The sequence below is a fragment of the Fringilla coelebs genome, assembly GCF_963513975.1.
Source record: "Fringilla coelebs genome assembly, chromosome: 32".
NCBI lineage: Eukaryota > Metazoa > Chordata > Aves > Passeriformes > Fringillidae > Fringilla > Fringilla coelebs.
In genome coordinates this window covers 1,857,234-1,880,065 of record NC_140058.1, presented here as the reverse complement: position 1 = coordinate 1,880,065, position 22,832 = coordinate 1,857,234, and the positions used below count along the sequence as shown (strand labels likewise).

General features: G+C 68.5%; 5 protein-coding genes across 7 annotated transcripts; 3 read left to right on the top strand and 2 right to left on the bottom strand.

Moving 5' to 3' along the window:
* Positions 1 to 893: 893 nt before the first annotated feature.
* S1PR2 (sphingosine-1-phosphate receptor 2) lies at positions 894 to 2,400 on the bottom strand. Its single transcript, XM_084223940.1, has one exon. It carries the CDS (start codon positions 2,395 to 2,397, stop codon positions 1,342 to 1,344), a length of 1,056 nt encoding a protein of 351 aa, XP_084080066.1. The 5' UTR covers positions 2,398 to 2,400; the 3' UTR covers positions 894 to 1,341.
* A 3,624-nt stretch (positions 2,401 to 6,024) lies between these two features.
* MRPL4 (mitochondrial ribosomal protein L4) lies at positions 6,025 to 9,523 on the top strand. The gene is made up of 9 exons (XM_084223953.1): positions 6,025 to 6,119; positions 6,484 to 6,532; positions 6,969 to 7,128; positions 7,213 to 7,264; positions 7,677 to 7,794; positions 8,279 to 8,385; positions 8,462 to 8,571; positions 8,863 to 8,933; positions 9,030 to 9,523. Exons 1-9 carry the CDS (start codon positions 6,060 to 6,062, stop codon positions 9,182 to 9,184), a joined length of 882 nt encoding a protein of 293 aa, XP_084080079.1. The 5' UTR covers positions 6,025 to 6,059; the 3' UTR covers positions 9,185 to 9,523.
* Positions 9,524 to 11,737: 2,214 nt separating this feature from the next.
* LOC311164379 (intercellular adhesion molecule 1-like) lies at positions 11,738 to 15,450 on the top strand. Its single transcript, XM_084223818.1, has 4 exons — positions 11,738 to 12,231; positions 13,885 to 14,157; positions 14,332 to 14,574; positions 14,885 to 15,450. Exons 1-4 carry the CDS (start codon positions 12,168 to 12,170, stop codon positions 15,103 to 15,105), a joined length of 801 nt encoding a protein of 266 aa, XP_084079944.1. The 5' UTR covers positions 11,738 to 12,167; the 3' UTR covers positions 15,106 to 15,450.
* A 663-nt stretch (positions 15,451 to 16,113) lies between these two features.
* On the top strand, positions 16,114 to 20,229 carry ICAM5 (intercellular adhesion molecule 5; the record flags this gene model as incomplete). Its single annotated transcript, XM_084223909.1, has 10 exons — positions 16,114 to 16,171; positions 16,674 to 16,952; positions 17,029 to 17,340; positions 17,486 to 17,764; positions 17,842 to 18,120; positions 18,191 to 18,433; positions 18,523 to 18,846; positions 19,306 to 19,578; positions 19,659 to 19,922; positions 20,002 to 20,229. The coding sequence occupies 10 exons, from the start codon at positions 16,114 to 16,116 to the stop codon at positions 20,214 to 20,216; spliced, it is 2,526 nt and encodes an 841-aa protein (XP_084080035.1). The 3' UTR covers positions 20,217 to 20,229.
* Positions 20,230 to 21,066: 837 nt separating this feature from the next.
* On the bottom strand, positions 21,067 to 22,549 carry FDX2 (ferredoxin 2). Of its 3 annotated transcripts, none has more exons than XM_084223906.1 (4): positions 22,423 to 22,549; positions 22,283 to 22,325; positions 21,812 to 21,899; positions 21,067 to 21,739 (listed from the first exon to the last, which is right to left on the bottom strand). In XM_084223906.1, exons 1-4 carry the CDS (start codon positions 22,536 to 22,538, stop codon positions 21,243 to 21,245), a joined length of 744 nt encoding a protein of 247 aa, XP_084080032.1. In that variant the 5' UTR covers positions 22,539 to 22,549; the 3' UTR covers positions 21,067 to 21,242. The 3 variants fall into 3 exon arrangements, with proteins under 3 accessions (XP_084080032.1, XP_084080033.1, XP_084080034.1); XM_084223907.1 differs by having other exon boundaries at positions 21,444 to 21,739; positions 22,201 to 22,325; XM_084223908.1 differs by having other exon boundaries at positions 21,444 to 21,739; positions 22,219 to 22,325.
* Between the last annotated feature and the right edge of the window lie 283 nt (positions 22,550 to 22,832).

Here is a 22,832-nt window from a genome sequence, read left to right as displayed (position 1 = left end):
GGAGGGGGCAACACCTTCGGGTCTGTCCCCATGGGAATCCCAGGGGGATGGACGGGGACAGCCCTGTCCCGCTGCGGCCACCCCGGGGGGGCACCTGCTGCCACCTTTTCCCCGAGGGTGGTGACAGCCGTTGTCACCTTTGGCCACCCCGAGGGTGGTGACAGCCGTTGTCACCTCTTGCCACCCCGGGGTGACAGACGCTGTCACGTTTGCCGCGCCACGGCCACCCCGGGGTATCTATCACCCAGGGCCACCCCGGCGGTGACAGCCCCGCGGTGCCACCGTGTCCCCAAAGGCGGGAATTCCCTGTCCCCAAAGGCGCCGGGTCACGGCGGGGACACCGCGACGGCACCGGCCCCAGGGGGGGTGGGGGGCAGGAAACGAAACCCCCCCCCCCGTTTCCTCTTCCCCCTCCGAGGAGGAAATGGGGACAAATCGGGTTTTTTTGGGGACGGGAGGTGACAAAGCGCTGGGATGGGGACAGGGGAGGAGTCTCCAGGTGCCCCCCTTGTCCCCAGACCCGCCTGAGACGCTCAACCCTGTTTTCCCAAATTCCCACCGGGAAAATTCCTCACACACACCAAAACTTGGGGAAAGACGTAGAAACAGCTGGAAAAAAAAATTGTTTAATACAACGGGGGGAGGATTTTGAGGCAAATCCCGGGGATTTCAGGGGGAATCCCGGCGGATCCGGCCGCACTGGGATGAGCCCCCGGCCCCGCGCACCAGCGCGGGGGAAAATCCCGGATTTTGGGGCTCCCCGGAGCCCCCCGGGTTGATCCCGGTCTGTCCCGCCCACGGGCCCGGGAGGCGCCCCGGGACTCGCCCGACAGGTCCGGCGGCGGCCCCGGGGCTCGGGCAGGGCGTGGGAAGGGCCCCACGCGTGTCCGGGCACACGGAGCGCCGGCGGAGACAGGGACAACGGGGACAGCCCGGGGGGGGCCAGGTGTGCATCCGTACCTGGGGAACCGCGGGGGAACCGTGAGGCAACCGCTCCGCTCGTACCGTGGGGCGGCCCTGGGGCCGTGGGGCGGCCTTGGGGTGTCCCCAGGGTGCCCATGGGGTGCCTATGAGGCTGTGGGGTGTCCACGGAGTTTCCACAGGGTGGCCTTGAGGCTGTGGGGTGTCCACAGGATGTCCGTGGGGTGTCTGTGGGGTATCCCCAGAGTGGCCGTGAGGTGTCCAAGGGGTGTCCGTGGGGTGTCCATCACGTGTCCTCAGGGTGGCTGTGGCACGTCCATGGGGTGTCCGTGGGGTGTCCACGCCACGTCCCCTGACCCCCCACTGGACACCCCTGCCCACAAACCCCCCTGTCACCCCAGCGTCACCCCCAGCCCACCCTCACACAGACGTGGTGCACTCGCGGGTCAGCGGCGCTGTGGGTAGCTCGGCCGCGGGACTGGCCGGGCCCCTGTCCAGCGAGCTGGACGTGCGCAGCGGGACCCCCGCCCGGCCGGGGGGCTGCCCGCGGCGGGCGCGGCCGCAGCAGCAGAGCACGCGCAGGAACTCGCCGCGCATGTCCTTGCTGCGCAGCATGTAGATCACTGGGTTGGCTGCCGAGTTGAGCGTGGCGAAGGCGAAGAAATAATTGGCGCTGTAGAGCACCCGGCAGGCGCGCACGGGGCACGAGGCGTCCATCAGGAGGATGATGAAGGCGGGCAGCCAGCAGACGATGAAGGCGCCCAGTACGATGGTGACGGTCTTGAGCAAGGCCAGAGTCTGCGCCGAGGCGATCTCGGCGTGGCTGGAGCGTACGATGCAGTAGATGCGCGTGTAGAGCCCCACGATGGCCATGAGGATGAGCGTGAAGATGGTGGTGACGAAGAGCACGTAGCGCTTGGAGTAGAGCGGCAGCACGGTGGAGCAGTCGCCCAGGTCGCTGATGCAGTTCCAGCCCATGATGGGCAGGCTGCCGATGGCGCCGGCGATCACCCAACAGGCGCCGATCAGCAGCACCATGCGGCAGTTCTTGTCGCTGCTGTACACCTTCACCTTGGTGATGGCCACGTGCCGCTCGATGGCGATGGCCAGCAGGCTGAACACCGAGGCGGCCAGCGTGGCGAAGGCTGTGCCCTCGCGCACGAACCACTGCACGGGCGTCAGGCTGAAGGTGGTGCTGCCCGACAGCAGGGTGTTGACCATGAAGGCCGTGCCGGCCAGCAGGTCCGAGGCGGCCAGGTTGCCGATGAAGATGTACATGGCCAGGTGCAGGCGCTTGTTGCGGCAGATGGACACCAGCACCAGCAGGTTCTCCAGGACGATGATGCAGCAGAGGACGACGATGAGGACGGAGCCCACCCAGCGCGAGGGCGCTGTGCTCTCGCCGTCTCCCTTGGTGAAGTTGTAGTGCTCGCGGATCTTGTCACGGTTGAAATATTCCTTGTAGATGCTCCCCATGGCGGTGAAGGGGACGGTGACGACGATGAGGCTCAGCGCCGCCGGGACATGGCTCCTAGGGACAGAAATGTCACTCCCTTGTCACCAAGGAAACCCTGGGGTGACCAGAGCCTCAGTGCCGCCGGGACATGGCTCCTGGGAACAGAAATGTCACCCTGTCGTCACGTCTGTGCCGCCAGGGACACCCCGGGGTTACAGCCAGTGTCACACCCCATTTGTCATGCCCAGGTGTCCCTCCAGGTTGTGCTGACAGCCACCCGCAGCCCTGTCCCCCTGGGTGGTGACACCCATTGTCACCTTTGGACACCCCGGGGTATCACCCAGGTGACACGTGCTGTCACCTGTGTCCTTCCACAGGGGTGTCACCCACGGCACGGTGGCAGAATGGGGGGGGCACATCTGGGCGCACATCCGGGGGAAATAGAGGCGGGAACGGCGCCTGCGGTGGCACCGGGTGGCAGGAGGTGACAGACATCCCGGGGGGAAAGGGGCGGGTCACCCCGGGGGGCTGGAAAAGCGAGGGGTGGGGACATCGGGGGATGTCACCGCTGGGTCCCTGTGTACTCACCCCCGGTCCCGTGTCCCGTCTCCCCAGATTTCGGGACGGGACCCCCGGTAAGGGCTCACCCCCCCGCCCGCCCCGTTCCTCCCGGTGCAGGACCCCCGAGGGCTCTGGAAGGGACCGAGGGCCGGGGCGGGGCGGCGGGGGAAGGAGCCCCGGCGGCCGCGGCACCGTCCCGGAGCCCTCCTAGTTCCCGGTGGCGTCCCGGAGCCGTTCCAATGCCGGTGTCGGTCCCGTCCCGGTGCCCTCCCATCCTGGTGCAGTCACGGAGCCTCCCCGGTCCCGTCCCGGTAGCGGAGCTCTCCCGGTGCCATCCCGGAGCCCCCGGTGCTGTCCCGCCACCGCCCGGTGCCTCGCGCAGCCCCGCCCGGCGCCGGGACACCGCCCCTGGCTCCCGCCGCCCCCGGGACCCCCCCAGGAGCCCTCCGGGCCACCCCCGGACACTCGTAACGGTACCGGTAGGAGCCGCCGGTGCCGGTGGGAACCGGCACGGAGCATCCGCCGCTTCCCCTTCCCCTTCGCCGCCCGCCCCCGGCCGGAGCTGCCCCGGGCGGAGCCAGCGGGGGGAACGGGCGGGGCCGGGGGCGGCAGGACCCCCGGGAATGGCCCTGGGATCCTAAACCGGGATCCCAAACCGGGATCTTAAACCGGGAACGGCCCCAGTAACAGCCCCAGGAACGGCCCCGGGATCCCAAACCGGGAACGGCCCCGGGATCCCAAACCGGGATCCCAAACTGGGAACCGCCCTGGGATCGCGATCCTGGGCTGGGATCCTGCCCCAAGAATCGCGGCGGGACCCCAAACCGGGATCCGAAACCGGGAACTGCCCCCGGGATCCTGAACAGGGAATTGCCCCGGGACCTGGACTGGGATCCAGCACCGGGAATTGCCCCGGGATCCTGCCCCGGGAATTGCCCCGGGACCGGGACTGGGATCCAGCACCGGGAATTGCCCCGGGATCCTGAGCTGGGATCCCGAACCGGGAATTGCCCCGGGGATCCTGCCCCGGGAATTGCGCCGGGACCGGGACTGGGGTCCTACCCCGGGGAATCGCACCGGGATCCTGAGCCGGGGGTCCCGGTCCGGGATGCATTCCCTGGAACCCGCCCGGGATCCAGCGCCGGACTCCCCCAGGATCCCCTCCTGGGACCCCCCGCCCTGGTGGGGGAGAGGAGGGGAGGGGGCCGCGGGGGGGTCACCGCGGGCGCCTCGATCCCGAAATATCCCAGAGCAAATTGGATCAGGGCGGACAAAGCCGAGCTTAGAGCCGGGTTTAGCCGCGGGGGCGGCGCCCACCAGGGACGGGAGGGGGCCCCGAGCCCCCCCCGCGCCCCCCGCGCCCGGACACGCACGTGGGGGGACACGGGGACACGGCCCCCCCGGCCGGGCACTACCACCGTCGGGATTTCGGGGACCCACAAGGCTTTGGGGACCCCCCGGAGGTGCCCCCCAAGGACACGACCCCCCCCCCGCCCCCCGCCAGCTGCGAGCCAGATGTTGGCGTGGCCGAAACAGCTGGGCCGGGCCGGGGACAATGGAGGGGGACAACGAGGGGAGACCCCCACCCGTAGGGGTGGCACTTGAACCCCCCCGTGAGGACCCCCCAGTGTGTCCCCCCCGCCCTTGGGGACGACCCGAGCCGCCCCCCAAAGCCCCAGACCCCTCCCGGTGTCCCCCCACGCTTGGGGTCGTCCCGGGGGTCCTGTTCTGTGCCCCCCCCCTCGATTCGGGGTGTCCCGGGGAGGAGGGGACCCCCGGGGGGGGCACGGGGGACTCGGGGGGGCTCTTTGGGCTCTTACCGGTCCCGGGGCCGGTCCCGGCAGCGCTGAGCGCCCGTCCCGGTTCCAGCATGAGCGGGGGCGGGAGGGGCGGGGCTGGACCGGGGCCACCCCCCCGAGGGGCGAGGCCTCCCTGTCACCCCCCTCCCCCCCATGGCTGGGACCCCCACAATGGGGAGAGGGATCGCAAAAAACGGCAAAAAATAGCAAACCCCCCCGTTGTGTCCCCCCCTTTTAGGTGCGTGACACCCCAAAAATGCGGCGGGAGGCGGGGAGGGACAAACCCCTCCGCTCTTCTTCCCCCCCGGGAGGATTTTGGGAGCTTTTTCCCGATTTGGGGGATTTTTTGGCGGCTGGAAAAACTTCCCGGACTTTTCACGGCTCGTCCCGGGAGGAATTCGGGGGGGGGGGGGGGGGCGGAGGATGCGGTGAATTATTGGGGGGATGGGGTTGGGAAGGGCCCTTCTTCCTCCCCACAAAAAAAAAAAAATCCCCAAATTTTGAGCGCCGGGCGTGCCCGGGGGGTCCGAGGGGCCGGAGAAGGGAGTTAATGAATTTGGATTTAATTAGAACCAGGCGCGGGGCCGGGCCGGGGTGGGCGGGATGAGCGCCCCCCATTCCCCCCCCCGGTATTCCCAACCCCTCCCCCGCCATCCATGCGGAATTCCCGCCCCCGGACCCCCGGGATCAGGCGGGGCTTTGGAAAAACGGATGGGAAAAAAAAAGGGGAAAAAGGAATTCCAAAATTGTCCCGCCAATCCCGGCCCGCGAATTCCGGCCGGGAATTTGGGGGAGACCCCGGCGTGGAGCCCCCCGAGCGGGAAATGGAGCGGGAAATGGGAACTGGGAATGGGAAATGGGAACTGGGAACGGGGACTGGGCAGTGGCGCTGGGATGGGGAACTGGGAAGGTACATTGATACTGGGAAGGGACAGGGACACTGGAAATGGCACTGGGAAGGGACAGGGACACTGGAAATGGCACTGGGAAGGGACAGTGATGCTGGGAAGGGACACTGGGAAGTGGCACCGGCCCTGGGAAGTGGCACTGGGGACAGACGGGGACGGTGGCACCGGGAAGGGACAGTTGGATGTGCGGGCGCTGTTGGGGGTCACTGGGGAGGGGGAACTGGGGGTGACCCTGGGGTGGGGTCAGCAGGGGGACACCGGGGGGCGGGGATTTGGGGTTGGGGACACAAACGGGGGGTCCGTCCCCTCCCCCTCCCCTCCCTCCCCGTTTCCCGCCGTTCCGCCCCCGCCGGAAGTGGCGCCGCGCGTGCGCGGTGACGTCACCGCGCCTGTCCCCGCCCCGCGCCTTCCGCCATGATCCGCGCGGGGGCGACGGCGTTAAGGGCCTGGAGCCGGGGCCGGGGCTGGGCCGCGGTGAGAACGGGTCCGGAACGGGCGGGGAGCGGCACCGGGAGCGGGGCCGGGCCGGGGGTAAAACGGGCGGGAAGCGGCCCCGGCACCGGGATGGGGACGGGGGAAACCGAGCAAGGGCGGGGCCAGGGCCGTGAGGGCGGGGAGTGGGCGGGGCCAGGGCAGTGAGGGCGCTGAATAGGCGGGGTCATCGCTGAGGGGCGGGGCTGGGGCGGTACCAAGTGGGAGCTCGGCCCGGGGGGGGTTCGGGGGTCCGGGCCGGGCCCAGGAGCAGGGCTGGGGGGTGGGCGGGGGTCGTGTCCCCCCTCCCCTCGGCCCGCGGTTGGTCCCACTCCCGGTCATTGTCCCCAATGTCGCCGTCCCGCAGTTCTCGACGGTGGCCCCGGCCCCGCCCGCGGCCCCCGAGCTCCGCAGGGGTGAGTGCCAGGCTGGGGACACCTTGGGGACGGTGGGGAGGGGCTGGGGACACCCTGGGGACAGCTGGGAGGGGCTGGGGACAGCTGGGAGGGGCTGGGGACACCCTGGGGACGGTGGGGAGGGGCTGGAGACACCCAGGGGACGGCTGGGAGGGGCTGGGGACACCCTGGGGACACCCTGGGGACAGCGGGGTGGGGCTGGGGACACCCTGGGGACAGTGCCAGGGGCTGGGGACACCCTGGGTGCAGCAGGGAAGGGGTGGGCATGGGGGTGGGGATAGCCAGGACCAATGTGAGGACATCGTGGACAGGGCCACCACGGGGTTGGGGACATCTGAATCCCCTTGGGGACATCAGAGCTGGCTGTCCATGCTTTGGGGGATGCCAGGAGCGCCCTGTGAGGGTCTCCATCCCCATTGTCGCCACGTGTCCCCAGAGGAGACCCCGGTGCCATCCCCGGTGCTGCGGAGCTGCCGTGTCCCTGTGGTGTCCCCGCTGTCCCCCGTGCAGGCCTGGGTGGAGTCCCTGCGTCACCCCGAGGACACGCTGCGGGGGCTGGCTGACCTGCACCCCGACGTCTTTGCCGTCAGCCCCAGGTGGGGGCCCCGGGGGGCCTCTGGGGACAATGGGGACACCCCAGGGGCTCTGGGTGAGTGACCCCTGCGTCCCCCTGTCCCCAGGCTGGACATCCTGCACACGGTGGCCACGTGGCAGAGGAACTACAAGAGGATCGTGAGCCTGGGGAGGGGGCTTGGGAGTGGGAAGAGGGGAAAAGGGAGTTTGGGGGCAGAAAAAGGAGGATTTAGGGGGAAAAAGGGGGGATTTGGGGGTAGAAAATGGGGATTTATGGGGAGAAAGGGGGGATTGTGGGGAAAGGGGATTTGGGGGAAAAAGGTGGGGATTTGGGGTGGCAGGAGGGCATTTAAGGGGGTAGGGCAGGGATTTGTGGGGGTGAAATGGGGGTTTGAGGGGGCAGAGGAGCTTTAGGGGGGGTCCCAGGAAGGGTCTGGGGGCCCCAAGGAACTTTTGGGTGTTCTTAAAAAGTCTGTGGGTGCCCCGAGGAGCTCTGGGGGCTTCCCAAACCCCCCCAGGCGGGGGGTGGCCGTCCCCCTGACTGTGCCCTGCCTGTCCCCACTGTCCCCAGAGCCACGCGCGCGTGCGCAGCCGGGCCGAGGTGCGGGGCGGGGGCCGCAAGCCCTGGCGGCAGAAGGGCTCCGGGCGCGCCCGGCACGGCTCCGTCCGGTCCCCGCTCTGGAGGGGCGGTGAGTGAGCCCAGAACGAGGGGACAGGGGGCTGGGGACAGGCACAGGGGCTGGGGACAACCTGACACTCTGGAGGGGCAGTGAGTGACCCCCAGAACTGTGGGGAGGGGGATACACAGGGGGCTGGGGATGGGGACAGCCTGGGGATGTCTGGGACTGCCCTGGGGACACTGGGGACTACCCTGTGGCACCCTGGGGATATCCTGGACTGCCCTGGGGACATCAGGGTTTGGTGCCCCTGGTCTGGGGGCTCTGGGGCACCCTGGGGACACCCAGGACCACCCTGGGGACATCCTGGACCATCCTGGGGACATCAAGAACCACCCTGGGAACACCAGGCCTGTCTGTCCCTGGTTTGGGGTTCTGGGGACACCCTGGGGACCTCCTGGGTCACTCTGGGGACACCAGGCCTGGCTGCCCCCCTCTGTCTGGGCCATGGGGGGTGTCCCCTGCCCGGGGATGTCACCGAGTCCCCTCCTGGCAGGTGGCATCGCCCACGGCCCGCGGGGCCCCACCAGCTACTTCTACATGGTGCCCATGAGGGTGCGGGTGCTGGGGCTGAAGGTGGCCCTGAGCGTGAAGCTGATGCAGGTACAGGGGTTGGCCCGGGGGCTGGGGGACACCCGGGGCCTGGGGACAGGGTGACAGCGTCCCTGGTGTCCGGCAGGACGAGCTGCACGTGGTGGACAGCCTGGAGCTGCCCAGCAGTGACCCCCGGTACCTGCTGGAGCTGGCCCGGGCCCGGCGCTGGGGACACTCCGTGCTGGTGGTGGACACGTGAGAGAGGGGACAGGGCTGGGGACACTGGGGGGACAAGGCTGGGGATAGTGGGGATAGGGCTGGGGACACTGGGGTAGGGCTGGGGACACTGGGGGGACAAGGCTGGGGACACTGGGGTAGGGCTGGGGACACTGGGGTAGGGCTGGGGACAAAGGGGATGGGATGTCCCTGAAACTGGGGACACCCTGGGGACATCACGGACAGATCACCACGAGCCTGAGGACACCAGGCCTGGGTGTCCCTGCTGTGGGGACACTTTGGGGACACCCCAACCCCTTTTTCCCCCAGCAATGAATTCCCAGAGAACATCAGCGCCGCGGCCGAGGGGCTCAAATCCATCACCCTCATCCCTGCCCTGGGTGAGCCCCTCCCCAACCCTCTCTCTTTGATCCCCCACAGACACTCTGGGGGCCCCGCTGACGTCCCCAAACTGTCCCCAAACTGTCCCCACACAGGGCTCAACGTGCACAGCCTGCTGAAGCACCAGACGCTGGTGCTGACCCTGGACGCCGTCGCCTTCCTGGAGCAGCGGCTGCTGTGGCATGACTCGCGTTACTCGCCCCTGGTGCCCTTCTCCCTGCCCCACCGGGACCTCCCCCAGGCCGCCTGAGACCACCCCGGGTGGGATTTCTCTCCCCCCGGGTGGGATTTGTCCCCCCCATGGGGCAGGACCTGGCCCCGATCCCGTCGGGAAAGGATTTGGGGACACCGTGGCACAACAAGGTTTTGTCCCCTCTCCATGTCCTGGAGGATTTCCTGGAGCCCCCCCCGGGTGGGATTTGCCCCCTCGGGGTGGGATTTGCCCCCCTTGGGTGGGATTTGCCCCCTCAGGGTGGGATCTGCCCCCCAGACCGGATCCAGCCCCACCGGTTGGGGCCCGGCCCCGCTCCCGTCGGGAATTCGGGGCTGTCGGGCGCTGCTGTGGCTGTTAAAGGGATTTTTTTCCATGGATGTTGTTTTTATTTCGGGGGGGTCAGGGGTTCCCACCTCCTGTTGGGGCTCCCCCCGTATCCCAGTCCCTCTGGGGTTCCCCCAGATTCCAGGTCCTCCATCCCAGCCCCCTCCCCAATATCCCAACCCCTCCTGGAGCCCCCCCAGAATCCCAAACCCTTTTCCAGCCCCTCATCCTCACCCCGGGCTTTCCCACGGATTCCGTCCCTGTGGGTGGAATTTTAGGAATTTCAGGGTCAGTGTGGCATGAAATGTCCCCAAGTGTCCCCAGCCTGGGCCCCCTCCCCTCCCACACCTCGGGAAGGTGGGAGCCGGAAAAGGAGGAAATTTGGGAAAAACAAGTTCTGACCTCATGGGATTCCTTGGAAATGGAGGGGGGAGGGGTCCTGGCCTTGCTCCACCCCCTCCCCGGGGGAAATTTGGGGAGTCCCCCCTCATTCCCAGGCTTCCCACGGGGAAATATGGGAATGCCAGCACACCCCGCTGGGAGGAGGGGTCGAGGTTTGGGGGAATTTTGGGGTTCCTGAGGGGAATTTTAGGAATGCCAGTGGCCTGTGGCCCTCTTGGGGTCCTGGGGGTGCTGGCAAGGGTTTTTGTGGGAATATCTCAGGAAAAAATCGTGAAATTGCGAATTTTGAGGGGGCCGGGGACCCAGCTGGGGGGGAACTGGAACCTTCCTGGGTATCCCAAGGAATTGCTGGAATTTCGCTACTCCCTCCTCCTCCTGGGTTTTTTTGGGGGGGCTCTCCCGGCCCTGCTTATCCTGATCCCGGTGATTTTTGGGGGGTTTCCCGGTTTTTTCACGGTTTCCCAGGTGAGGGGCCAATTCCGGGAATCGCTCCCGGCTCTGGAGCAGGTCCGGAGCCGCTTCCTGACGCGCCCAGGAGGGGACAAAGGGGAGGGAGGGAACAGGGGAGGGGAGGGGAGAGGCCACAAATGGGGCTGGGGAGGACCCTGGGAGGACAGCCCAGGGGACACCCCAGAGGACACAGGGGGCACCCCAGAGGACACAGGGGGCACCCCAGGGGATACAGGGGGGGTCAGAACGAAGCCAGAGGGGACAGGGGATGCTGGCACGCCGCCACGTCCTGAGAAGGGAAGGTGGGGGTGGCACGTCCTGTTGACTCGGAGCTGGCACTGTTTTATGTCCCCTTTGTCCCTGCTCCTCCTACCCCCTCCTGCCGCTCGCATTCCTGTTGTCCCTGTCCCTGTCGTGTCCCTCCCTGGTGTCCCTGCCATACCTGTTCCTCAGTTTTTCCTGCTCCATCCTGTGTCCCCCCTGTCCCCATTGCCCCAAGTCCCTGGAAGTCCATCCCAGTGTCCCTGTCCTGTCCCCAGTGTCCTTGTCCCTAGTGTCCCTGTGCCTCCCGTGGCCTCCAAACCCCGTCCCTGGCCGCAGGAGGCTCCCGGCATTCCCGAAATTCCAGGGACAAGGACAATGCACGGGAGTGGCCGCGGAGAGGGAACTGTCCCCTGCACGGTGGGGATGTGACACCCACGGGCTGCAGAAGTGAAACCCCGCGGCTGGGACAAGTGTCACTGGCCTGTCCCCCCCTGCAGTCGGCCTGGTGGCCTGGAGGTGACAGGAGGGAAGGTGGCCGGGCTGGGTGCCACCACCGGGGCACTGGGGACACCATGGGGACATCAGGGATGGGTGTCCTGGGGCTGGAACCGTCCTGGGGACACCCTTGGGCATCAGGGATGTTCCCACGGTTCCACGGGTGATAAAAAAATCTCCCGATGTCAAAAAGCGACAGAATAGAGGAAGTTGCAGCCCTGGTGACACCGGGGCACAATGGTGGCCTCTGGAGCCACCCCCGGGGGGGTGACAGGCGGGTGACAGCCCCGTCACGAGCTGGCCGTGGCACATCAGGGCTTGGGGGCTCAAAGCTGAGACCCCCCCGGTTTGGGGGCACAGGGTGGGGCCCCAAGGGTGACAAGGGGGGGGACAAGGGGGACGTGACAGGAGGGAAAGAGAGGCAGGAAAATTGTCCCATCCCGGGACAAGGGACAGGAAAATTGTCCTAGTCCGGAACAGGGGACAAGAAAATTGTCCCATCCCGGGACAGGGGTGGGACAGGAGAGGCCGGAGCCCTCCCCGAGCAGCCCCTCGAGCCGTGCCGCGAAGTCTCCGCAGCCCCGGAAATCCCCGGGGGCGGGACGGCAACGGGCCGGGGATAAAAGCAGCGAGCGGGACGGGCCAGAAGGCGAGGGGCGGACAGACAGACGGAGAGACCGAGGGACGGACACGGCACCGGGGGTGCGGGGCGCACCCAGATCCAACCCCGAGACCCCGACTCGGACGGAACCGGGACAGCCCCAAAGGACCCATCCCGGAGAGCCCGCGCCGAAACTTCCTGGGGAGCCCGAACCGAAACTTCGGGGTGCTCCCGGGGAACCCGAACCGACCCATCCGGAGAACCCGAACCGACCCATCCGGAGAACCCGAACCGACTCTTCTCGGAGCGCCCGAACCGACCCTTCCCGGGGTCTGGACCTGAACCGGATCCAACCCAGAGACCCTGAACCCACCGACCCCCACCGGTCCCCCGCCCCTGGTGTTCCCGGCGCATCCCGGCGCCCCCGCGGGACCGGGAGCCGGTGTGGCCCCCTCAGGACCGGGAGCCGCTGTCCCCGCCGGGATGGTGGCTCCCGCGCTGCTGGCGCTGGCCCTGGGCGCCCTGGGCGCCCTGGGTGTCATGGCAGGTGAGGGGACACCGCGGGTGGCACCGGGCGGGCGGGGGGTGCCGGGGACGGGCGACCCCCGGGGCGCGGGCGCGCGCGGTCCCCGCATGTCGCCGCTTGCCGCCGGTGTCGCCGCGCCCCGGCTGCCGGTGGCAGAGCTGTCGCAGCCCCGCCGTGCCCGGCCGCTGCCCCCGCCGCGGGATGGAGCGGGGAATTTTGTTATTCTTGCGAAATCCATAAAAAACCAGCGGGATTTGTTCCTCCCTCACTCCCTCCCTGAGGCCATTCCGGGAAATCGAGGGACGGTTCTGCTCGGGGGGCCGGAAAATCGCAGCCCTGCCGGGGAATCCCCCGGGCCTCGGGCGGGGACTCGGCCCGGGGGGGCTTCCGAGGGCCCGCGGGGGCTTCCTCCGCATTTTTGGGGGATTCCTCCGCACTTTTGGGGGACTTCCTCTGCACTTTTGGGGGCTTCCTCAAAATTTTGGGGTTTTTTTTTGTCTGCTTCCCCTGCACTTTGGAGGCTTCTCAGTCACCCTGGGGGGTTTCCTCTGCTTCCTGGAGGAGCTTCATCCGAATTTTGGGGGCTTCCTCAGCACCCCGGTGACGTCGGCTGGGGAGGTTTTACTGGGAAAATACCGAAATTCAGGGATGAGGATGAGCCTGGGATTTTCCCCCCCCTCCCCCCAAACTTCTCCAGGAACTGGGAATTCCTGGCTGGGGGTGCACAAACGACCCCCAACTTCCCCCCAGGACACCCGAGATTTCTGGATTCCTTCTCCAGGAGGAGCACAGGGGTGGCTACATACGATTTTTGCATTTTTGGCCCCAGTGTGGGGCAAAGTATGGAATTCTGAAGGCAGGGCTGGAGCTTTATCCTGATGGATAAAGGGTGGGAAATTGATATAGGGATGGGCAAATGAACCAACTGTTAAGGTAAACGTTTAGACGAAAGGGTTTAATCAGAATTATTTGCTACACGGAATAGAAGGTAAAATTATTAATATGGGATAGGATGGAATTTTATAGCGATTTTACATTGATTTAAAACTGTTTTTATAGGGATTTCATAAGAATTTTGGGGTTCAGGCCCCTTTCACCACAACCCTCCCAAACTATCCCATCCCATCCCATCCCATCCCATCCCATCCCATCCCATCCCATCCCATCCCATCCCATCCCATCCCATCCCATCCCATCCCATCCCATCCCATCCCATCCCAGGGCTCTTCTGCTGTTTTCCCATTTTCCCACTGATTTCTCCCATTTCCCCCATTATTTTCCTGCTGGTTTCCCCGTTTTTCCCAATTTTCCTGCCATGGCTCACCCCAGTGTCCCCTCCCTGTGCCAGTGCCTCCTGAGGGTCCCCTCGTGTCCCTGTCAGCCCCCCGGGAGCTGATGCCAGGGATGCCGTTCCCCATCACCAATGTCACCAACGTCACCATCACCGCCAACAACCACACCTGGCCGGTGACACTGAGCCAGGACGGCCACCACCATGGTCACTGTCCCCAAGGAGGGCAGTGTCCAGCCGGGCTGCACCATCCACGTGGGCAGCAGGAAGGTCCAGACCAGCACCACCCTCCAGGCCTACCTTGAGTGACCGCGCCACGCCGGGGCCGGGCGGGGCCAGGTGGGTGACACCGCGGTGCCACTAAACCCCGCTGTCACCCACAGATATCCCCGTGCCGCTGTTGGACGTCGCCAACACCACCGTGGCTGGCACAGAGCTGAAGGGAAACTGCTCCCTGCCGGCCAATGCCCCCAGTGACATCCAGGTGAAGGTGCTGGCCAGTAACCGTGGCAACCTGGGGGACTTTAGGAAGTCCCCGGTGTCCTTCAGCCTGAGGGTGCGGGAGGAGGACGCGGAGCAGGGGCTGGAAGTGACCTGTGTGGCCGGGGTGTCTCCCTTGCCCCCGAGGAACACATCCCAGTGGATCCGTGTGCTGGGTGAGAGCGCGGCCACCGCCTTCCCGACGGGAATTCTGGCCCCTGTGCCGCCTTTTCCTTGTCCCCATCCCACCTTTTCCTGGTCCTTATCATTCCTTTTCCTTGTCCCCATCCCACCTTTTCCTGATCCTCATCCCTCCTTCTCCTGCTCCTTATCCCCTTTTTTTCCTGCAGTCAGACCACAGCTGGACATCAAGGGCTGCCCCCCGCAGCAGAACTGGACGGAGGGGCAGGAGGAGATCCTGACCTGCAGTGCCAAGGGCACACCTGAGCCGCAGGTGAGGTGTTCCAAGGACGGGAACTCCCTCGTGCCCGGGACCGCCCATCACGCCGACCGCGCCCACGCCGGGACCTATCTGTGCCGGGCCACCAGCGAGCTGGGGACGGCCGAGCGCAACGTCACCGTCTGGGTGCAGTGTGCGTGAGGGGTCCGGGGGGCCTCGGGGCTCTTTGGGCTTCTGGGGGTCTTTGGGATGTTTTGGGTTCTTGGGGGGTCTTTGGGATTTAGGAGTTTTGGGGGTCTTTGGGATATTTGGGCTTTTGGGGTCTTTGGGGCTTTTGGGCTCCTGGTAGTCCTGGGGGCTCTTTAGGGTATTGAGGGTCCTGGGTAGTCTTGGGGGTCTTTGGGGTTCTGGAGATCTTGGAGGCCTTTCAGGTTTTTTGGCTCCTGGTGATCCCCGGGCACAGCAGCCCCCTCCCCACTGATCCCGGTCCCATTTCCCTGCAGATGACGACTCGTTCCCGCTGCTCCCGGTGCTCCTGGGGACGCTGCTGCCGATAGCCGCCCTCCTGGGCCTGGCCAGCCTCCTCTTCTTCTACTGGCGCGCCGCCAAAATCGGCGAGTACTGGCTCTGGAAGCGGCAGCCGCCGCCCGACGCGCAGCCCCTGCGGCCGCCGTGCAGCTCCCAGGGGGCTGCGGCCGCTCCCAACGGATCCGCGGTCCCGTAGGCGGGGAGAGGCCGTGGAGGGGCCGGGAGCCCCTGCCCGTCCCTCCGCCGCGGCCAGCGAGGGGACAGCGACAGCGGGGACCGGCCAGAGCCAACGTGGGGGATGCAGCTCCCAGGCTGGGATGGACTGGGATGGTGAGATCCAGCGAGGATCTCCGTGGCTCGCTCCAGATTTTATCCCTCGAGTGTTTTTTGGGGTGGATTTGGTGAATTTGGAGGTCTTGGAACTCCCGGCGGAGCATCCGGGTTGAATCTCGGGGATTTCGGTGCTGGCGGGAGGACAAGGAGCAGGAGGGAGGGGACAGAGAGGCGACAGTGACACGTCCCACCAATAAACGCTGCAGGTGACATGCACTGGGGACAGGACTCTGCAGTTCCGGAGGCTTTCCGGGAGCCCGGGCTGGGGGGTGGCACTGGGGGCTGACCGGGCCGTGCCCACCCGCAGCCGGCCCGGCGGGGACATCGCCGGTGTCCCGGTGTCCCCAGCCCGCGCCCCCCCCGCCGCTCCAGGTGCTCCCGTCTGTCGCTGTCGCTTCGCCCACGCGCGGCCCGGAGCCGCCCACGCGGGGAGGGCTCTGGGGGCGTTCGGGGAGGGGCTCGGGGAGGGTTTTTTGGGGGGGGGAGGGGGGTTCGTGAAGCGCCGAGCACCGGGCGGGGGTGGGGGGGACTGGGGGGGGGTCCGCGTGGGCGGGGGGAGGAGCAGCCCCTCGGGACCGGCGGCGCGCGCGGCAGCGGAGGAGCTGCCTTCGGCCTCACCCGCCTCTTCCTCCTCTTCCCCATCCTCTTCTCCCTTCCCCATCCTCCTCTTTCTCTTCCCCCCCCCGCCCTCCCAGTCGCCTCCGTCCTCCTCCGCTTCATCCCCCTCCCCATCCTCATCCTTCCCCTCCTCGCCGTCCTCTTCTCCCCTCCCTCCTCACCGTCTCCATCTCCTCCGCTCCATCCCCGTCCCCATCCTCCTCCTCCCCATCCTCCTCCTCTTCCTCCCCACCCGCCTCCTCCTCCTCTCCCGATGGGCCCCCCCGGCCCGGCCACGCGGCTCTTGCCCCCCCTCGTTCTGGCGCTCGCAGGTAAAGGGGGGGGGGGGGCGTTCGAGGGTTTTTTAGGGGGGGCGGGGGGACCCTTCAGAATGGGGAGGGGGCGTCTCTGGGGATCCCAAAAAACAGCGACCATTAAATGGGGGTGGGGGGGCGTGGGGGGAGAGCCCGAAATCAGCAGCGACTTTTATCTTGGGGGGACCACAAGACCCTGGGGACCCCCAGGAGTGGGAGGGGGGGACCCCCAGAGACCACCCCCCCCAAAACACCAGAGGCCCCTTTAGTGTTGGGGGGCACACAGGGACCCCCAACCCAATACTGGGGACCCTTAAAACTGGGGGGGGAAGGGGGGGGTGTCACACGCAGGGACCCCCCAGGAGCCCAAAATCAGAGTGACCTTTAGGACTGGGGGGGTTGGGGACACACGGAGACACCCCCAGGACCTCGCCAGTGGCGGGGGGGGGTCTCAGTCCAGGTTCACCGGGGTCCCCCCCAGCCGGAATTGGGGGGACTGCCCGTGGTGGGGGTCTCGCAGGGGTCGCCCGGGGCACCTTCACGGTGGTGGCCTGGCCGCGGGTGGCCGTGGTGGCCTTCGGGGGCTCGGTGACCGTCAACTGCAGCCGCAGCGCCTGCCCGGGGGACAACGCCACGCTGGGGCTCGAGACCCCCCTGCCCGCGACCCCCGGGCCCGGGGGGCTCCGCTGGCAAAGCTTCCGGCTCCAGAACGTGTCCCAGTGGAGCCCCGGCCCCGTCACCTGCTCCGGCCGCTGCGGCGACACCGAGGCCAACGCCAGCGCCGGCGTCCTCGTCTACCGTGAGTGCCGGGGACCCCTCGGGGACACCGAGGGGACACCGCGGGGACACTGAGGTAGCACCCGCCTCGTCCCCAGAGCTGCCGGAGCGGGTGGAGCTGGAGCCGGTGCCGGCGGTGGCGGTGGGGGACAGCCGGAACCTGACGTGCCACGTGCGGGACGTGGCCCCGCTGCGGAACCTGACGGTGACGCTGCGGCGCGGCACCGAAACGCTGCGCACCGAGAGCTTCGGCGATGCCGAGGGCAGCGCCAGCGTGGCCGTGAGCCACCTGCTGACCGTCACCCGCGGCGACCACGGCCAGAACGTCACCTGCCACGCCGAGCTGTCCCTACGGCCGCACGGGCCCCTGTTCGCCCGCGCCGCTGTCCCCGTCACGCTCTCGGTGTTCGGTGAGCGGCGGCCGTGGCGTCCTCCTGTCCTTGTCCCCATCGCGGTGACCTCGTCGTCATCCACCCGGTCATCGGGACCCCGTCCCTGGCTGTGGGGACGTGTCCCAGTCCCGGTGACCCCGTGTCGCCCCCGGTGTCCCCGCAGCTCTCCCGGAGCCCCCCCAGCTCCAGGCCCCCGCCATCCTCGAGGCCGGCACCGCGGCCAACGCCAGCTGCCGCATCGCCGGCGCCTTCCCGGCCGGCGACATCCGCGTCACCGCCGCGCTGGACCAGGAGCCGCTGAACGTCACGGCGGCAGTGGCCGGGGACACGGTGACGGCCAGCACGGTGCTGTCCCCTCGCAGCCCCGGCCCGCGGGAGCTGAGCTGCACGGCCGCGGTGGCCACGGTGGTGCGGACGGCGCGGAGGCAGCTCCACGTTTACCGTAAGGCGCCGGGGGGCGGCGGGGGAACGGCGGGACTTCGAGATTCCTTTGGATCCATCCGTGGGACCTTCCCGCAGGATTCCCCGGGCCCGCCGTGGAGCTGAGCCCGGCCCCGGCCGCGGCGGGCAGCGAGGTGACGGTGACGTGCCACGCCGGGGCCACCGAGCCGCCCGCGGCGCGGCTGCAGCTCCGCGATGCGGACGGCGGGGTCCTGGCCGAGGGCCCGCAGCCCCGGCTGCAGCTCCGGCTGCTGGCCCGGCGCGACGACGACGGCCGCGAATTCCGGTGTCGGGCCAGCCTGGCGGTGGGCGACAGCGTGGTGACAAAGGACGCGGACGCGCGGCTGGCGGTGCTCTGTGAGTGTCGCGCCAGCCGCGGCCCCGCCCGCCCCTCCCGGCATTCCCCAAATCCCTTTTTTCCCCTCAGATCTTCCCGAAATCCCGGCCAGCGGCTGCCCCGGCAACCGCACGTGGGTGCGGGGCGCGCGGGAAGCGCTGTTCTGCCGCGCCACCGGCAACCCCGCGCCCACCGTGGTGTGCGGCCGCGACGGCGTCGCCGTGCCCACCGCCGAGCCCGAGCCGGTGACCCGCTCCCGCGCGGGGACCTACCTGTGCAACGCCACCAACGCGCTGGGCACGCGCAGCCGCCGCGTCACCGTCCGCGTGGAGTGTGAGTGGCACCGGGGACGCCGCCGGGGCGCCGTCGGGTCCCCTCGGTGGCCGCCGCGGTGACCGGGTGGCCTCTGTGTCCCCCCCAAGATGAGCCCACGCTGTCCGAGTCGGGGTGTCCGGCACGCCGGGTCTGGGTGGAGGGGCAGCGGCGGGAGCTGGAGTGTCGCGCCGACGGGGACCCCCCGCCCAGCACGCGCTGTGCCCGCGACGGCGGCACCCGCGACAGTGGCACCCACCACGGTGGCACCCCCGATAGTGGCACCCACCACGGTGGCACCCGAGATGGTGGCACCCACCACGGAGGGGTCACCCGCGGCCGCGTGGTCACCCGGGCTGATGGCGGCCGCTACGTGTGCAGGGCCACCAACAGGCACGGGGTGGCCGTGCGGAGCGTCGTTGTCACCGTGGAGTGTGAGTGTGACACCGGGGAGGGGACACCGGGGTGTGCTGAGGGTGGGGATGTGGCAGGGACCGGGATAGGGATGGGACGGGGCTCTGGGGGGGGACAGGGATGCCACAGGGGTAGGACAGGGATCTGGGGGGACAGGGATGCCACAGGGGTAGGACAGGGATCTGGGGGGACAGGGATGCCACAGGGGTAGGACAGGGATCTGGGGGGGACAGGGATGCCACAGGGGTAGGACAGGGATCTGGGGGGGACAGGGATGCCACATCCGTGCCTGGAATTCCAGAGCCGTGCCGGGACGGATGGGATGGGGATGGGAACGAAGCCGAGCCCGGCTGTGCTCGGACCGGTGCCGGCAGTGCCGGGGGCGCTCCCGGTGGATCCCGGGAGGGTCGGGGCGGTCTCAGGGCGGGGGGTCCCCCGGCCCCATCACCCCTCCCCGCCGCCTCCCCCCGGTTTTCCAGACCAGCCGAGCCTCGGCGAGCGCGGCTGCCCCGAGCGGCGGCGGTGGCTGGAGGGGACCCCGGCCGAGCTGGGCTGCGCCGCCACCGGGAACCCCCCGCCCCGCGTCACCTGCGCCAAGCTGGGCGACCCCGCCAATGCCACCGAGCTGGGCGACAGCCAGGACCCCCCCCGGGCCACCCCCAATGTCACCCGCGCCCACGCGGGCACCTACCAGTGCCGGGCCAGCAACGCGCACGGCTCCGCCGTCCGCAATGTCACCGTCGCCGTGGAGTGTGAGTGCGGGGGAGCGATTTTGGGGGAAATCCGGGGATTCGGGGCATCCTCAGCACCGGCCGCTGTCGCCCTGGCGCAGACGGCCCCGCCGGTGTCACCGTGCGCGTCCTGCCCTCCGCCAACGTCACCCGCGGCAGCGGCTTCACCGTGGACTGCGGCGCCGAGGGGGTCCCGGCGCCCACCTACACCTGGGCGCTGCCCCCCGCCCCCAACCTGCGCCTGGCCGCCGACAACCGCTCGGTCACGGTCACCGGGGCCACCACGGCCAACCGGGGCCTCTACACCTGCACGGCGAGCAACCGGCACGGCCGGCGGGCCGGGAGCGTCGTGGTGCGGGTGGACGGTGAGCCGGGGCGGAGTGAGCGGCGGCGCCCGGTGCCAGCGGCCCCGCCCCGGTGTCACCGGCGCCTCCCGCCCCGCAGAGAGCTGGCTGGTGCTGCTGGCGGCGCTGGGAGCGCTGGGCGCGGTGGTGGCGCTGGCGCTGGCGGCGGCCGGCGGGTACTACCTGAAGAGCACGGCGTGCAAGAAGGGCGAGTACAACGTGCGCGACGCCGAGGGCTCCTCCGAGGCCGCGTGCCTGCACCGGCACCGCGACCCCCGCGCCGAGGTGTTCGGCATCCAGCTGAGCCCGCCCTGACCGGCACCGGCACCGGCACCGGCCAGCCGGAGCCCCAGAGCCGGCCCAGCGGGATTTGGGGTGGTTTTGGGGGGTTTTGGGAGCGCGAGGATGCCAAGGATTCCTCTGGAGGCGCCCCTTGGCACCGGCACGACCCCGGGGAGGGTTTTGGCATCCGGCTCGCCCAGCCGGGACCGGGACCGGGACCGGGACCGGGACCGGGACCATCCCCGTGGGGTTTGGGGACCCCCAAAGACCCCCCCCGCCCCACCCCAGGGGTTTTTGGGGGTACAACACCCAGGACCGAGGGTTCCCCCGAGGGTTCCTCCCTCCCCCCCCGGCCTGGAGGGGAGGGGGTTTGGGGGTCCCCACAGACCCCCCCTCCTCGATGCCGAGGGGATTTTGGGGCGATTTGAGGGGTTTGGGAGCCGCGCCGAGCGTGGCACAGGCACCACTCAGGGCTGGGTGCGCCGGGGGGGCCACACCCAGTGAACGATCAATGAACCATCAATAAGCGATCAATAATCGATCGGTGAATGATCAATAAACGATCAATAATCGATCAATGAACGATCCCGTGCTCACGGGGGTCACGACCTGCTGTCCCCGTGCCCCTGTCCCCCACGAGCCCTCCAGCCTGGCCACCTCCTTGTCCCCGAGCCCTGTCCCTTGTCCCCAAACCACCGCCCTCCAAAGCAGCATCCAAATGAGCCAAATTAGTAATTAATTAATGAGCCAACGCTCGTTATCCCAAACCCAGAACCCCGGGAATTTCTGGGGGGGGGTCACCCTATCACCCGCCCCGAGACTGGACCCCCACCCTCCTTGGGGACAGTTTGGGGACGCGTCCCTAAATGTGAGGGTGACCCTGGATGAGGGGGAATTAATTTATTTTTTTGGGGGGGTTCCCCTTCCCTGCAGGGTCTGGAGGTTCCTTCCAGACGGGGTCGGGGGGTTTGGGGTCGGGGGGTTTGGGGTTGGTGGGCTTTGGGGTCAGTGGGGTGTGGGGTTGGTGGGTTTGGGGTTGGTGGGGTTTGGGCTTTGGGGTCAGTGGCTTTGGGGTCGGTGGGGTTTGGGCTCGGTGGGTTTGGGGTTTGGGGTCAGTGGGTTTGGGGTCAGTGGGTTTGGGGTTGGGGGGTTTGGGGTCAGTGGGGTCTGGGCTCGGTGGGGTCTGGGGTCGGGGGGTTTGGGGTTGGGGGGTTTGGGGTCGGGGGGTTTGGGGTCAGTGGGTTTGGGCTCGGTGGGGTCTGGGGTCGGTGGGTTTGGGGTCAGTGGGGTGTGGGGTTTGGGCTCGGTGGGTTTGGGGTTTGGGGTCAGTGGGTTTGGGGTCAGTGGGTTTGGGCTCGGTGGGCTTTGGGCTCGGTGGGTTTTTAGGGTGTCCCCGGGCTCAGTGGGGTTTGGGGACGTGCCCGTCCACGTAGAAGTTGCGGGTTTGCCGGGGCAGGGCGATGCGCGCCCCCTCCAGCGCGGGGCTGAGCCGCAGCTGGCAGCCGAGCCGCGAGTTCTCCTGCAGCAGCGGCGCCTGGTCCAGCAGGTCCTCCTCCCTGCGGGCACGGCACCGGGTCACGCCGGGACCGGGGGAACGGGGGTACCGGCGGGCTCGGGGGGGCTCTTACCGCTCGTCCGGCGCCGGGAGCCGCCCCAGGTGCGGCTCGCTGATGTAAACGTGGCAGGTGGAGCAGGCCAGCGAGGCCTCGCAGGCGCCTGCGGGACCGGGACCGCCGTGAGCACCGGGACAGCACCGGGACCGCCCCGGGAGCACCGGGACAGCACCGGGACCACCCCGGGAGCACCGGGACCGCCCCGGGACCGCCCCGGGAGCACCGGGACAGCATCGGGACCGCCGTGAGCACCGGGACCGCACCGGGACCGCCCCGGGAGCACCGGGACAGCACCGGGACCGCCCCGGGAACCCTCTCTCAGTATCGGGAACCTCCCGGAGCGCGCTTCCCCCCGTCCCATTCCCAGACCCGCTTCCCGTTCCCAGCTCCGTTCCCGTTCCGACCCCGTTCCCGGTCCCGACCCTCCAGCTCCAGCCCGTGTCGCTGCGCCAGGTGCAGCACGTTGTCACCGACTCTGCCGCGCACCGGCACCTGCCGTCCCTCCCGGTCCACGAAGACGACGTTAACCCTGGGGAAAGGGGGGGGGACACACGACACCGGGCTCAGCACCGGGACCCGGTTCCGTTCGGGCGTCGCCGCCCCCGGAGGCCGTCCCCGGTACCCACACGGCGGCCTCGGGCTCCTCGGCCGGGGCGCCGCCGCCGCTGAGGCTGCGGGAGACGCCCCGGAGCAGCCGCCGCGTCACGGAGCCGCCGCTGGCCGCCGCCATGGGCGCCGCCATGTTGGGCGCCACGTGACCGCCTCACGTGACCCCCGAGGCGGGGCCAGGAGGGGGCGGGGCCTGCGCTGGGTCCTAAAGCCCGGCCGCGGCTTTGCGGCGAAATTGGGGAAGTTTGGGGGGAAATTCGGGGGTTTTGGGGTCCAGAGGGAGTTTGGGGGGGTCTGGCACGAAGGGGGGACCGCTCTGATGGGGGAGGGGGGTGAGGGTGGTGTTTTGGGGGGGTTCTGGGTGATTTTTTGGGGGTTTATGGGGAGTTTTGGGGTCTGGAGTGTTTTTTTGGGGATCCCTGCCCCA

Coding starts and splice junctions, on each gene's coding strand:
- S1PR2 (XM_084223940.1), bottom strand. CDS start 2,397: ATGGGGAGCATCTACAAGGAATATTTCAACCGTGACAAGATCCGCGAG.
- MRPL4 (XM_084223953.1), top strand. CDS start 6,060: ATGATCCGCGCGGGGGCGACGGCGTTAAGGGCCTGGAGCCGGGGCCGG. Junction 6,120..6,483: donor GGGGCCGGGGCTGGGCCGCG/GTGAGAACGGGT, acceptor GCCGTCCCGCAG/TTCTCGACGGTGGCCCCGGC. Junction 7,795..8,278: donor GTCCCCGCTCTGGAGGGGCG/GTGAGTGAGCCC, acceptor CCCTCCTGGCAG/GTGGCATCGCCCACGGCCCG.
- LOC311164379 (XM_084223818.1), top strand. CDS start 12,168: ATGGTGGCTCCCGCGCTGCTGGCGCTGGCCCTGGGCGCCCTGGGCGCC. Junction 14,158..14,331: donor CCAGTGGATCCGTGTGCTGG/GTGAGAGCGCGG, acceptor TTTTTCCTGCAG/TCAGACCACAGCTGGACATC. Junction 14,575..14,884: donor CGTCACCGTCTGGGTGCAGT/GTGCGTGAGGGG, acceptor ATTTCCCTGCAG/ATGACGACTCGTTCCCGCTG.
- FDX2 (XM_084223906.1), bottom strand. CDS start 22,538: ATGGCGGCGCCCATGGCGGCGGCCAGCGGCGGCTCCGTGACGCGGCGG. Junction 22,326..22,422: donor GAGGAGCCCGAGGCCGCCGT/GTGGGTACCGGG, acceptor CCCTTTCCCCAG/GGTTAACGTCGTCTTCGTGG. Junction 21,900..22,282: donor GGGAGGGACGGCAGGTGCCG/GTGCGCGGCAGA, acceptor CCGGTCCCGCAG/GCGCCTGCGAGGCCTCGCTG.